This window comes from Canis aureus, chromosome 23 (assembly GCF_053574225.1).
Source record: "Canis aureus isolate CA01 chromosome 23, VMU_Caureus_v.1.0, whole genome shotgun sequence".
Taxonomy (NCBI): domain Eukaryota; kingdom Metazoa; phylum Chordata; class Mammalia; order Carnivora; family Canidae; genus Canis; species Canis aureus.
This window is the reverse complement of record NC_135633.1, coordinates 27,327,231-27,339,161: the sequence shown is the minus strand read 5'-3', so window position 1 is coordinate 27,339,161 and position 11,931 is coordinate 27,327,231. Positions and strand designations below refer to the sequence as shown.

General features: G+C 47.1%; 2 protein-coding genes across 52 annotated transcripts in view; one reads left to right on the top strand and one right to left on the bottom strand.

Moving 5' to 3' along the window:
- Positions 1–11,931, bottom strand: part of LOC144294885 (uncharacterized) — a 91,171-nt gene that overhangs the window by 48,562 nt on the left and 30,678 nt on the right. For 10 of the 39 annotated variants that reach the window (XR_013362239.1, XR_013362232.1, XR_013362228.1 and 7 more), the window contains 4 exons: positions 10,956–11,179; positions 6,792–6,924; positions 4,593–6,024; positions 2,133–2,181 (listed from right to left, as the gene is read on the bottom strand). Coding sequence is in view for 2 of the 39 variants with exons in the window: in XM_077867006.1 (XP_077723132.1) it covers positions 2,133–2,181; positions 6,792–6,924 (182 nt within the window). In the remaining 37 variants the exon portion in view is untranslated. The remainder of the gene's footprint in view (positions 1–2,132; positions 2,182–4,592; positions 6,025–6,791; positions 6,925–10,955; positions 11,180–11,931) is intronic. The other 29 variants (XR_013362222.1, XR_013362224.1, XR_013362225.1 and 26 more) reach the window with 12 other exon arrangements.
- Positions 1–11,931, top strand: part of C2CD3 (C2 domain containing 3 centriole elongation regulator) — a 152,841-nt gene that overhangs the window by 137,965 nt on the left and 2,945 nt on the right. For 4 of the 13 annotated variants that reach the window (XM_077866953.1, XM_077866967.1, XM_077866963.1 and 1 more), the window contains one exon: positions 9,787–10,604. The exons of 2 other annotated variants lie outside the window; for them this stretch is intronic. In XM_077866953.1, the coding sequence (XP_077723079.1) occupies positions 9,787–9,927 (141 nt within the window). In that variant the 3' untranslated portion in view covers positions 9,928–10,604. Of the gene's footprint in view, positions 1–7,069; positions 8,050–9,786; positions 10,605–11,931 lie in introns of those variants that run through there. 7 more of the 13 variants (XR_013362211.1, XR_013362210.1, XR_013362209.1 and 4 more) reach the window with 6 other exon arrangements.

Below are 11,931 nucleotides of genomic sequence, written 5' to 3'. Positions count from 1 at the left end.
CCCAATTATCTGACTTCTCAGCAGCATATAACATAGTTGATTTCTGTCCTTTAAGCACTTTCTTCACTTGTTTCGAAGGCATCAGTTCCTCTTGGCTCTCCGCCCCCCTCCTGGCTGCTCCTACTCAGCTGCCTTTGCTGGTTCTTCCTTATATCCCCTACTTGTTAATAAAAGAGTAATCCAGGGCATAGTCTTTAGACTTCTCCATTTATATTTGCTTTCTAGATGACCTCATCTGATCTCAGAACTTTAAATCCCCTCTACATGCTGACGACTTGTTATCTTAGCTCAGAGTTTTGTAAACTCTAGGCTAGTGTGTCCAGCTGCCTACTCAACAGCTCCTCTCAGATATCTAACAGATACTTCAAATTAACACTTACTTCACAATTTATTCCTCATTGCTGTTCCTCAGTCTTCAGACATCTCAGTTAATGGACACTGTGTCCTTCTAGTTCTGTGGTTTAAACCAAAACCCTTGGAATCCCCCCCGCCCCATGCCTCTGTTTCTAGTCCACCAAGAAATTCTGACAGCTCTATCTTTAAAATATATCCAAATCTATTTATCACCACTCCAGCCATTACCACCCTAATCTAAACCACCATCAGTTACCTCTTGCCTAGATTATTACAAGGATCTCTGTGCTTGCCTCTCTGCTTCTGCCTTTGTGCCTGGCAATCCATTCCCTGTACAGCATCTGTTAGTTGACCTTTTAAGATGTTGAATAAATCATGTGATTTCTCTGCCTGGAACCTTCCAGTAACTTGTCATTGATGACGAGGAAAGCCAGAATGGGGCCTAAGACATGCAGGCCAGAGAATAAGATGGTAATTTGGGCCTCAAACTTGAAATGTGTATCTTCTGGCAAATTAAAAAACCACAGTCCTGAGTTAGGTGCAGAGAAGGCAGAAGAAGGTCCCTTCCTCAGGAGCTCACAGTTCCCCAGGGGAGTCAGCTTTACATCTCAGTCCACCAACTCCTATTAAGTACCTGTTATGCTTAAAGAGCTGGACCGTACCTTCAGGGAGCTCACAGTTCTAGAGGTACTGGCCTCCAAACCACTCATTCGCTTTCTCAAATGATATTAACACTTAAGTAAAACAAAATAGGGCAGCCCCAGTGGCTCAGCGGTTTAGCACCACCTTCAGCCCAGGGCATGATCCTGGAGACCCAGGATCAAGTCCCACATTGGGCTTCCTGCAGGGAGCCTGCTTCTCCTTCTGCCTGTGTCTCTGCCTCTGTGTGTGTGTGTGTGTGTGTGTGTGTGTGTGTGTCTCATGAATAAATAAATAAAATCTTTTTTAAATAAATAGATAGATAGATAGATAGATAGATAGATAGATAAATAAATAAAATGAATTTAGGGAAAAGAAGGCAGAGCCACAATAGTGACTTGAGTAGAATTCAGCAGAGATGAAGGAAAGTCTTTATAAGCTATGCATCTGGAGAAAAGAAACCTCAGCGAATCAGCAGAATTTGGCAACTTGCAGGTATAAGCAGTATATGATAGAAAGGAGGTCAGAGGTAGGGAGAGACTGAACTGGACCAGAACCGTCAGGGTAGGATAGGAATCAGAAGCAAAGAGCAAAAGGAACCTGTCATCTGAGCTTTGGCCTCCCTGCCTGTCTACATGGCAGTTCTTAACCGTGAGATGGGCCTTGTCTTACTCTGTGCCTTCCTGCCTAAAGCCCAGGCTCTGTGCACAGCACAGACGAGTCCCTGGACTAACCATAGGCATGGGGCCAGGGCTGTTGTTCCTGAGGAGTGAGTGTAGGAGGCAAGAAGTCAGACACAAGGCCATGTACAAGTTACCCTAAAAGCCTTGAGCTTTCTATCCCCTCCCACTGTAGTGTTCTCACCTCCACTGAGCCAGACCCCACAGCGGTGTAGACACCACTAGAAAGCGAGGTGCTCCAGGCCAGCTGGGGAGCTGAAAGGCAGCAAACCTGGTTTCTTGCCCTGACTCTGCTGCTGTCTTTCTGAGGTCTTGGGCATGGAGTCTCCAGAGGCAGCACAGACTTAATTTGTGACTGCATTTCCCTCTTCTCTCCTACCAGGTAGTTTTGTGTAGTGGCAAGGACCATGGCCCCTAAATCTACACAGCCTAAACTTAAAACTGAGCTTTGCCACTTACTCTTTGTGGAACTTCCTGGGGCAACTTCTCTGTGCTTCAGTTCCTTTATCTGAAAAATAAGCATAATAGACCTGCCTCCTAAGGTTTTTTTTTGTGTAGGATTAACTAAGTAAGATATGTAAAATACAGTTCTTGGCACATAAAAAAGAAGAACTAGGAGTGCCTGGGTGGTGCAGTCAATTAAGCGGCAAATTCTTGGTTTTGGCTCAGGTCGGGATCTCAGGGGATCTCAGGGTGATGAGATCAAGCCCCGCGCGTCAGGCTCTGTGCTCAACACAGAATCTGCTTAAGGCTCTCTCTCCCTCATACCACCACCACCACCACCCCAGTGTTCTCTCTCTCTTTCTCTAAAATATATTTTTTAAGATTTTATTTATTCATGAGAGACACAGAGAAAGAGAGACAGAGACAGAGGGAAAAGTAGGCTCCATGTAGGGAGTCCGATATGGGACTCCATCCCAGGACTCCAGGATCACGCCATGAGCTGAAGGCAGATATTTAACCGCTGAGCCACCCAGGCATCCCTAAATAAATCTTTTATTTTATTTTTTTTATTTATTTATGATAGTCACACACAGAGAGAGAGAGAGGCAGAGACATAGGCAGAGGGAGAAGCAGGCTCCATGCACTGGGAGCCCGACGTGGGATTTGATCCCGGGTCTCCAGGATTGTGCCCTGAGCCAAAGGCAGGCGCTAAACTGCTGCGCCACCCAGGGATCCCTAAATAAATCTTTTAAAGAGAGAAAGAACAACTATATGAGTGTTAGCTATTATTATTTTTATCATTATTCCTATTGAGATGTCCTCCCTCTTACACTGTTCCATTTTGGGAGGGAATTGGTAGGATGAAATGCTAAGGGATAGGAGCACCATCAAGAACAGCACTGGGAGCTGGGAATTTAGCCCGACAGAGCACCCCTGAAGTAGGAGAGCAGTTTTCAAGGTTGTAGCAGTGGACTGTGTGCTCAGCTCAGACCCTAAGTTAGAAGCCCAGAATGACACCCCACCCCCACCTATGGATAATAGATCCCCAGCCTCAGAAGTCTCTGGCCTACCTATCTATGAGTCTTAAGGCTTTATGTCTGCATTCTCACAGCAGTCCAGAGAATTTTTCTTTCTTTTGGTTTCCCTTCCTCAAGCCCAGAGGCATCTAAGAGATCATAGTCCCAGTAGAGAAACCCAGCCTCCACAAAATCATCAGATCAGGTCAGCAGGGGCCTAGGGGAACTTCTTGAGCCCATTATCCTCTCTCTTCAGCCTGTGGTCCAGGCCTGATGGCTGAGATATCCCTCTTAGGGCATGAAGGCCTGATGTATTGCCTCATTTCTTTAAGACACCAAGTCCCTAGCTCTCTGCAGAGTACCAAGAAGAGTCCTAAAGATCCAAGGGTTTCTGATAAAGGCCACACAAAGCTTTTGGGAGGAGATGAGCTCCCTGGCCAAGGGTGTACAAAAGTCAGGGAAAACAGCCAGAATTGGCTGGTGCCCACCCTGCCCCAGAATGCAACTTGGCAGGCATCTCAAGGGAAAGGGCTCACAGGACTATTGGGCGGGTGCAGGGCTCACATTGCCTGAGCTACTCTGAGGCCAGAGTCTGGGAGGAGCCAGGACCTCTTCTAGGAGTGTCACTTTAACCCTTCCCTCTCATAAGTCTGAACTTTCAACCCCTCTCCCTGGCAGGGCATGAGTTCAGAGGGTTAAGTTTTGATTAAGTCAGACCTTTTCATTCTGTAGGGGGGCGAAGACTGAGGCCAGGGTGAGGGAGGGGCTCTAGTCCTTGTAAAATGGGCTTGTTGTCAGGGAAACCTTCTCAAAGGAAGAATAGGGAGGATCAGGGTATGGTGAGAAATGGAGGTAGTGAGAACCACACAGCCAGAGATCTAACGCAGGAATAGGGGGTGAGCTCAGAACATGGAGCCCAGCCATGCTGCACTTGAGCTGGGTGATCAAATTTAAGATTTGCCTCTCAGGGCTAGGCCCCTGGTCTGTATCTTATCCCCACTTCCCCACCCCACCCCCCCACCCCGCCCTGCTCCTAGCTACAGCTCCTGAATCTGCTAACTCTCTTCAGCCCAAGGAAGTTCAGCCTTTGGAGAGGACTCTGGGAGCCACCCCAGAGGAAGGCAGCAGGCCAATGGGGTGAAAGTTGAAGAAGGCAGACAGCTGTACTGAGCCCTCACTCGTCTCTGAGGCAGCAATCCATTGGCAAGCCCATGTAACCAGCCAGAGTCAGGGAGCTGTTTACTTTCAGTTTTCAGTGCTTTCAAAGTTTTGCTTCCAGCTCCTAAGTCAGGGTTTATGTTACTTAAGGGAACTGCTCTGGAAAAGAACAAAACTTCAGCCCCAATGCTGAGCCCAGAGGTTCATTGGGCAGGAGGCAATCGAGTGGGGAGAGCTTGGCCAGGCCTGGCCTAGCACAGGGCATGCCTTGCGGTGGTACAGTACCTTCTTTCTACTCTACCTGAGGTAAGGTCTGAGAACAGCAAGGCCTCATTTTGCTCTCTGCAGCAGATGTCAGCTTTTGCTCCAGCTTAACCCCAGTGTTTTGCAAGATGTTGTACCTGGCCACAGCCTTGGTCACATCTGAATTTCACAGTAGACCTGGGTAAGAAGGCTAAACAAAAGTTCTTAGCTCCATTTGGTAATGAAGATACTGAGACCCAGAGAAAGAGTGTGTCTTGGCATTAAGCAAGTGGACAGCTGGGCTTGGCCACATGCCAGTGTTCTTTCCACTCCAGCCCACCACCTCCCCTCTAAGAAAGTCCCAGGAATGCCCTGAAGCCAGGATGAGTACAGACACCTACAACCTGGGAGCAGGTGTCTGTTCAAGGTGATCCCTCTGAAGACTAGAGTGGAGAGAACCTAGAACACAGTGGCTTGGACCAGACCACACTGTAGCCCAAAGAAGAGGATTGGCCCTTCCTGAGGGAGACTTTGGTGAAGACACTGTATCACAGGGACCTGGCCAAAGAGGGACCCATCAGCTAGAAAAAGTTCCTGGGTTGCAAGCACCTCCTCTTACATTATCTGTTCATGTTGATCCATTTTCAGATGAGGAAACCAAGGCCCAGAGACTAAGTGACTTGCCCAAAGCCATTTGGCTAAGTGGTAGAGCCAGGACTAGAACCAACTCCCCAGGATGGAGTTAGCCTTTTGATTTGAGGAAGCCCCAGATTTGCCCGCCACCATTATTCCTTACTCTTTACATGATGCTTTATTTTCATCCTAGGAGAGTTCTACCTTTGACGTTGAGATGGACACATCTGTCTTAAATAATAGGCCAGAGAGGCCTATTCATATTCATAGCCTGGGTGCCCAGATGCCCAGAAAAGAGCAAGTCCCCATATTTCAAAGTAGGAGAATTTAATGAGAGATCTGGGTAGATTTAATGGGGGCAGTCTGAGAGCCCCTGGCCTGCTGCCATGCTTAACACCCAGACCACAATAAATCCAGTTCCATTCTTCAGCCTAGAATAGTAATCAACCCCCTACATCCAGATCCTGTTCACTGTGCAGGTCTAAGCAATAAAGTCAGTTACTCTCCAGACATTTGAGAACTCCCCTCTGCAAGCATCAGCCCCTTTCTCTGGGTTTGTCTTCTGCTTTCTATACCTATACTCGACCACACCTATCCCCACTACTTTGCTAGGGAATATATTCCTCCTTCTCATCCCTGCTCAGTCTAGCCTGTATCTGGAACACCCTCTCCCATATCCTTTGCTCAGATTCCACCTTCATGTTGTTTCAAGTCCCTCTTCTTGAAAGTACCCTACATAGGGACTTTACCCCATATGTAACACCCACTGTCCAGACTCCAAGATCTCTGCAGCCCCTGGGTCTGATGATCCAGCTTCTATGTGGGCTCCTTCTGCCTCTCCAAGATCTCTAAGGCTCCTGCAAATCATAGGCAGAAACAGGGTAAGCCCAGCCATGCTGCAATTGGGCTGGGTGGTCAAATTACGATTTGCCTCTTAGGGCTAAGCCCCCAGTCTGTGGATCTTGTCCCCATTCCCCCCTGTTACTAGCTGCAGCTGCTCAATCGGCTACTCTCTGGCCCCAAAGAAGTTTCAGTCCCAGCCTAGGGGAGGGCAGCCAGCCAAGGGGGTAAAAGTTGAACAAGGCTGGTGGCATCTGTACTGAACCTGGGGCCCTGCTCTTTTCGTGGTACCTGCACACCCACAGCTTCAACAGGAGCATGCAAATACTTCAGAGGAACAGTCAGTACATGTAGGGGTATCCCTATTCTGAGCAATGTCCCCCCCTGCCCAGCCCCACCAGAGTTGTGTGTTTTGGGGTAACCGCTCTGATGAAGGAGGAACCTTTACTCCTAGCCAAGATGTTTTTTAGACCCTACTGAGGTCAACAAAAGCCAAGTGCTGCTGAGTGTGTGTTCTCTGTCCTTCCACACCCCCTGCCCTGCCCAGTACACAGAGCCAAGCCCTGTCCCTGGGCCTGGGCCATACAGATAAGGCTCCCCTAGGTTGTTGGGTCCAGGCATGGGTGCTGGGAAGTTGACTAAACCAGCCACACTGGATTCAGCTCCAGGGCAGATGTTGGCCCAGCCGGTCAGGTGCAGGCCTGTGCTCACGCAATTCCCTCAAGGGAAATGACCTCACTTCCCTACCCCTAACTCTGCTGAAACTGTGCATCTCAGATCTCACCTCTGTGTGAAGCCTCCCCTGTCTATCTTGGCTGTTAGGAATTGCTCCTTTCTCCGTGTTTGAGTTCTGAGCTTTATCTCTGTGATTGCTGGGTAGGTTGGCATCTGTCTTCTTCCCTGTAGCCTGAGCAGCCCTGTGGGGGACAGAAACCATGCCTACTTAATGTCCTTAAAAAGTGAGGGGGTTAAAAAAAAAAAAAAAGTGAGGGGGTTGAACAGATCTTAGGCTCCTGAAAGGCTTGATGAGTCACCAACAAAGGTCTTTGATGGTCATTTCAGGAACTGACGTTCTTGGCCCTTCCAATGATGGAGAACAAGACTCATCAGAGCCTCCTAAACAATGCTTCTCTTCTGGCAGATGAAGACACAGAAGCCTGGTTTAGGATTTGAGATAGGAGACTGCTCTTAGGCCTGTTTTCCCATCTAGCTTATAGAACAAGCATCTCTCTAGTCCTCCTTAACTGTAGCAGAGAAAGAAATGGAAAAGCAAGGTACATCTGGTGACCCAGAAGATCTGTCTGCAAAGTAGCCAGGGTACTGGAAGGGGATTTGGTGTTACCTCTAAATCCCAAATAGCTCACAAAACAAGTCTTGGATCTTGGGAGTAGAGAGGGGTATATGGAGATTCAATGTGCTGCCAAGCCCCTGAGGATTTGACTTAACCAAAGGCCTGACATATGGTAGGCCAATGACCAGTGGTTCTAGAATGAATAAGATGTTTTCTGTAAGAGGCAGTCTCCTCCCCACCCAATTTCAGCCTCTGGTCACCATGGCTTGGTCCCACCCATTCACTGATCTAGCAGCTACCAAGCTCCCATCTTGGATCTGGCCCAGTTGGAGTCACAAACATCAGACTCAGTCTGCGTCTTCCAGGAGCACCCATCCAGTCTAGATGGGGAGGCCAACAGGCAGTGACTGGGCAACTGGCCTACCCTGTCCTGAAGCCTTATAGGGTACAGGTGCCTATCATATCTTGGGAGGAAGAACTCCAAATGGGAGCAAAGGGTGGGCTTCCTTTTTCTCCTTTTAGTCTAAGCCTGCCTAGAAGATACAGAGCTGTTATCTTCTCATCTCTACTAGCACCGTTTTGCTCTTACTTCTCAGGCAAACCTAACTGTGGGCTATCAGTGCTGACAGTTTGCTCAGGTTGTATGCACTCCTTTAGCATTTAGAATTCCAGACTGGCAAGGATCCTCAAGGTTGCCTGGCTTCCACTCCCCTTATCACAATCTGGCTGCTATTCTATTTTTTTTTTTTTTTAAGATTTTTTATTTATTTACTCATGAGGGACACAGAGAGAGAGAGAGAAGAGAGAGGCAGAGACACAGGCAGAGGGAGAAGCAGGCTCCATGCAGGGAGCCTGACGTGGGACTCGATCCCGGGGCCCCAGGATCACGCCCTTGGCTGAAGGCGGCGCTAAACCGCTGAGCCACCGGGGCTGCCCTCTATTTTTTTTTTTTTAGTAGATCACTCTCCTCTCTGAGCTATGGAAGTCAGAACTGGGTTCTGTACATTTCTGTCTCCTCACAGGCATTTAAAATTTTTGGGTTTTTTTTAAGATTTATTTATTCATGAGCGACACAGAAAGAGGCAGAGACATAGATAGAGGGAGAAATAGGCTCATCGCAGGGAGCCCAATGCGGGACTCGATCCTGGATCCCAGGATCATGCCCTGAGCCGAAGGCAGGCTCAACCACTGAGCCATTCAGGCATCCTGGCATTTGAAAGGTTAAAGAAATGAAGGAAAGAAGGGATTACTAAATGTTACTGACTCCAAAAAATCTCTAGGGAAAATCTAGAAAAATCAGAAAATCTCCACCAAGCTGATTCTGGTCATTCTGGCCTGGGCACTGGTACTGTGTGCTGTCTGTGTCTCCATCACCTTATGAAGATCTCAGCTGTTGGATTTGGGGACAGAGAAGAGATACCCATCCATAGCGCAGGCTACATGCCGTGAGGTCAGCCAAGTTCACCTGTTATGGCGACTCCCATCTCCTTTTAGCACTGCCTCTTCCCCTGCCATACCTCCACCTCTTCCCCTGGGCCTTACTGTCAGCCAGCCATCTGGGGTGGCTTTTCTGTATAGCTTTGAGCTCCTTGGGGGCAAGAATGTGGTACAAAAAAAATTAAGTGGGGGTGGGGGTTGAATGAGTAAAAGAGTGAGCCATAGAGGAGTCCAGAAGACCACAATCTCATAACCCAAATGTATACGAGGACCTGAAAGGGGAATTAGTGATATCCTGTCAGCCCGAGGCAGGGAAGATTTGGTAGCGGGGTTGTGGGGACATGGTTCATGTTACCTGGCAGCTCTCAGAACATATGGAGAGTGTATTATTCACCAACATCTTCTCCCTGGCAGTTGGATATATTCCCCGGGTGACATATGGAACAGTTACAACTGAGAGGACAAATGACTTATCTATACCCATGCAACAAGAGAAGGGATGAGGCTTTCAGCGTGTCCTGGAGGAGATTCCTCCTCTCGAGGCATAGAAAGATTCTAAGCCAGGGTTCACATCATGGCTCTGCCACTCCAAACTTTGGGACCTTGAGCTCATTTAAACCTGAACTGTAACTGTAGTTTCTTTTATGTGACCTAGAAACAGTGCACCCACCTATGGGGTTGAGGTGGGGGTTAAGCAAGATCAGGTATACTTTGTAAACCAGTCAGCTCTGTATCGATATTAGCCAAAGGACCAAAATACAAAAGGGGGATCCCCGGGTGGCGCAGCGGTTTGGCGCCTGCCTTTGGCCCGGGGCGTGATCCTGGAGACCCGGGATCGAATCCCACGTCGGGCTCCCGGTGCATGGAGCCTGCTTCTCCCTCTGCCTGTGTCTCTGCTCTCTCTCTCTCTCTCTCTCTCTCTCTCTCTCTCTCTGTGACTATCATAAATAAAGAAAAATTAAAAAAAAAAAAAAAATACAAAAGGAACCAAAGTCATTTCTTGGAGGTACCATATCCTCATTGCTTACCTAGCTGACTTCTTCCTCTTTAGGACAAAAGTGGGGCCTCCAGCAGAGCCTTGTCTGGAAGGCCTTGTCGTCCCAGACCTAACTCGCTGCCTCCTAACCTGCCTGAGGAAGAAACTCGCAGGATTGCACGGATATTTTCTTCCCAATATTCCCAGAAAGACTAATACAGCCTGAAACACTAAGGGAAGGCTCCACCTGCCCACCCTCCTTCAGCCTTGTCTGGCTTGCATGAGACACAAGGTGTGCTTCGTTCAGGGCCATGAAAGTCCTGAAACCACCACCAGCCTAGTCCATGGATGCCTTGAGACCCATCCAGCACCGACTGGAGGAATGTTCCCAAACCAGTCCAAAGTCCATGTGCCAGGATTTCAGCTCATTCCTTCTATGGTGAGGCAACAGCTAGAATCAAAGTAGACTCCAGTCCTCAAGTGGAACCACCCATCTTTTGACCAAGAGACCCAACCAGGCATCTCTTGGCTGAGAAACTCCTTCCAGTGTCTTTGATAGCCTACTGCTGACATGAGCCCACCTTCTTTGGCCATTTTTGCCTTAAAGTTTGGGTGGGGTAGAGGACGGGATGAAGATTGTATGCATTGTGCATAGCTGAGGAAATCCAGGGCCACCTCCAGTTGATTTACTTAGGAATAAGGATATTTTGTAGATATAAATTATTTTTATGCTGTGTTGAATTAATCAATAGAAAAAGAGGGGGAAAATCACCTCCTTTAGACTTTTTATCTGATTATCTGAAATTCTAACCATGCTTTTAACTTATTGTTTTTACCCAGCTCTGAAGGTCATTGTTCCTGCCTGTGTCTGAATAAAATCATATTGGTATTTATATTCTGTACACGGTTGTTTTGTGAGTTGGCCACTAGCCCTGGGTGTTAGAAATCCATTTGTGCTCTAACAGCCAAAGGAAAGTTTGAAAACCATGTAGTCCAAAAAAAAAAAAAAAAAGAAAAGAAAACCATGTAGTCCCTTAAGCTCACCTGAAACTAATTAAAAAAAAAAAAAAAAAAAGGGATCCCTGTTTGGCGTGATCCTGGAGACCTGGGATCGAATCCCACATCGGGCTCCCGGTGCATGGAGCCTGCTTCTCCCTCTGCCTGTGTCTCTGCCTCTCTCTCTCTCTCTCTCTCTATGACTATCATAAATAAATAAAAATTTAAAAAAAAAAAAAAAAGCTCACCTGATACTGGGGGCCAGGGTCAACATGAAGTCTCATGGTGAGAGATCAGATTGGTCCAGATTTGAATGACACCATATTTCCCTTGCTTATGCCTCAAATCCATCAGCAAAGTGGAAGGGTCTCCTGAAACAGGTCTGCTCAGAATCCCTGATCTCTCCAGGATGGATAGCTCTGGCTTAAGACTGTCACACTCCAAACAGTTGAGCAGCTACTATAGACAGGGCCTGTAGAGAAGATAAGGGGCAAAGATCCATCAACAGATGAATGGGTAAAGATGTGGTATATATACACGGTGGAATACTACTCAGTCATGAAAAGGAGATCTTGCCATTTGCCAATGACACGGATGGAACTAGAGGGTATTATGATAAGCAAAGTAAGTTGATCAGAGAAAGAAAATTATCATACGATCTCACTTGTATGAATTTAACAAACAAAACAGGATCATAGAGAAGGGAGGGAAGAATAAAACAAGATTAAATCAGAGAAGGAGACAAACCATAAGAGACTCTTAATCATAGGAAACAGAGTCACTGGAAGGGAGGTGGGGGGATGGGGCACCTGATATAATGAGCACTGGGTGTTATATAAGACTGACAAGTCACTGAACTCTACCTCTAAAACTAGTAATACACTATATGCTAATTGAATTTAAATTAAAAAGAAAATATTTTTTAAAAAACATACCATTTGGTACCCAACATCTCTCCAAAGTGAACAGCTAAGCCAGAATAAAGGATGTCCTTGCCAAAAAAAAAATGAAAGGGACAATGATGCACAGAGTGGCTGGAAGAGAAAGTTGGAGGAGAACTAAAGTGAAGGGCCCCGCTTTCTTCCCTAAGCACAGGTCATTTTGCTTAGTCCTCAAAACAACTCTATAACCTGCAGATCATGATACCCATTTTATAGTTAAACTGAAACTTTAAGTCATGTACCTCTCTGTTCATGTAGCTAGGAAATGAATCACCACACAAAA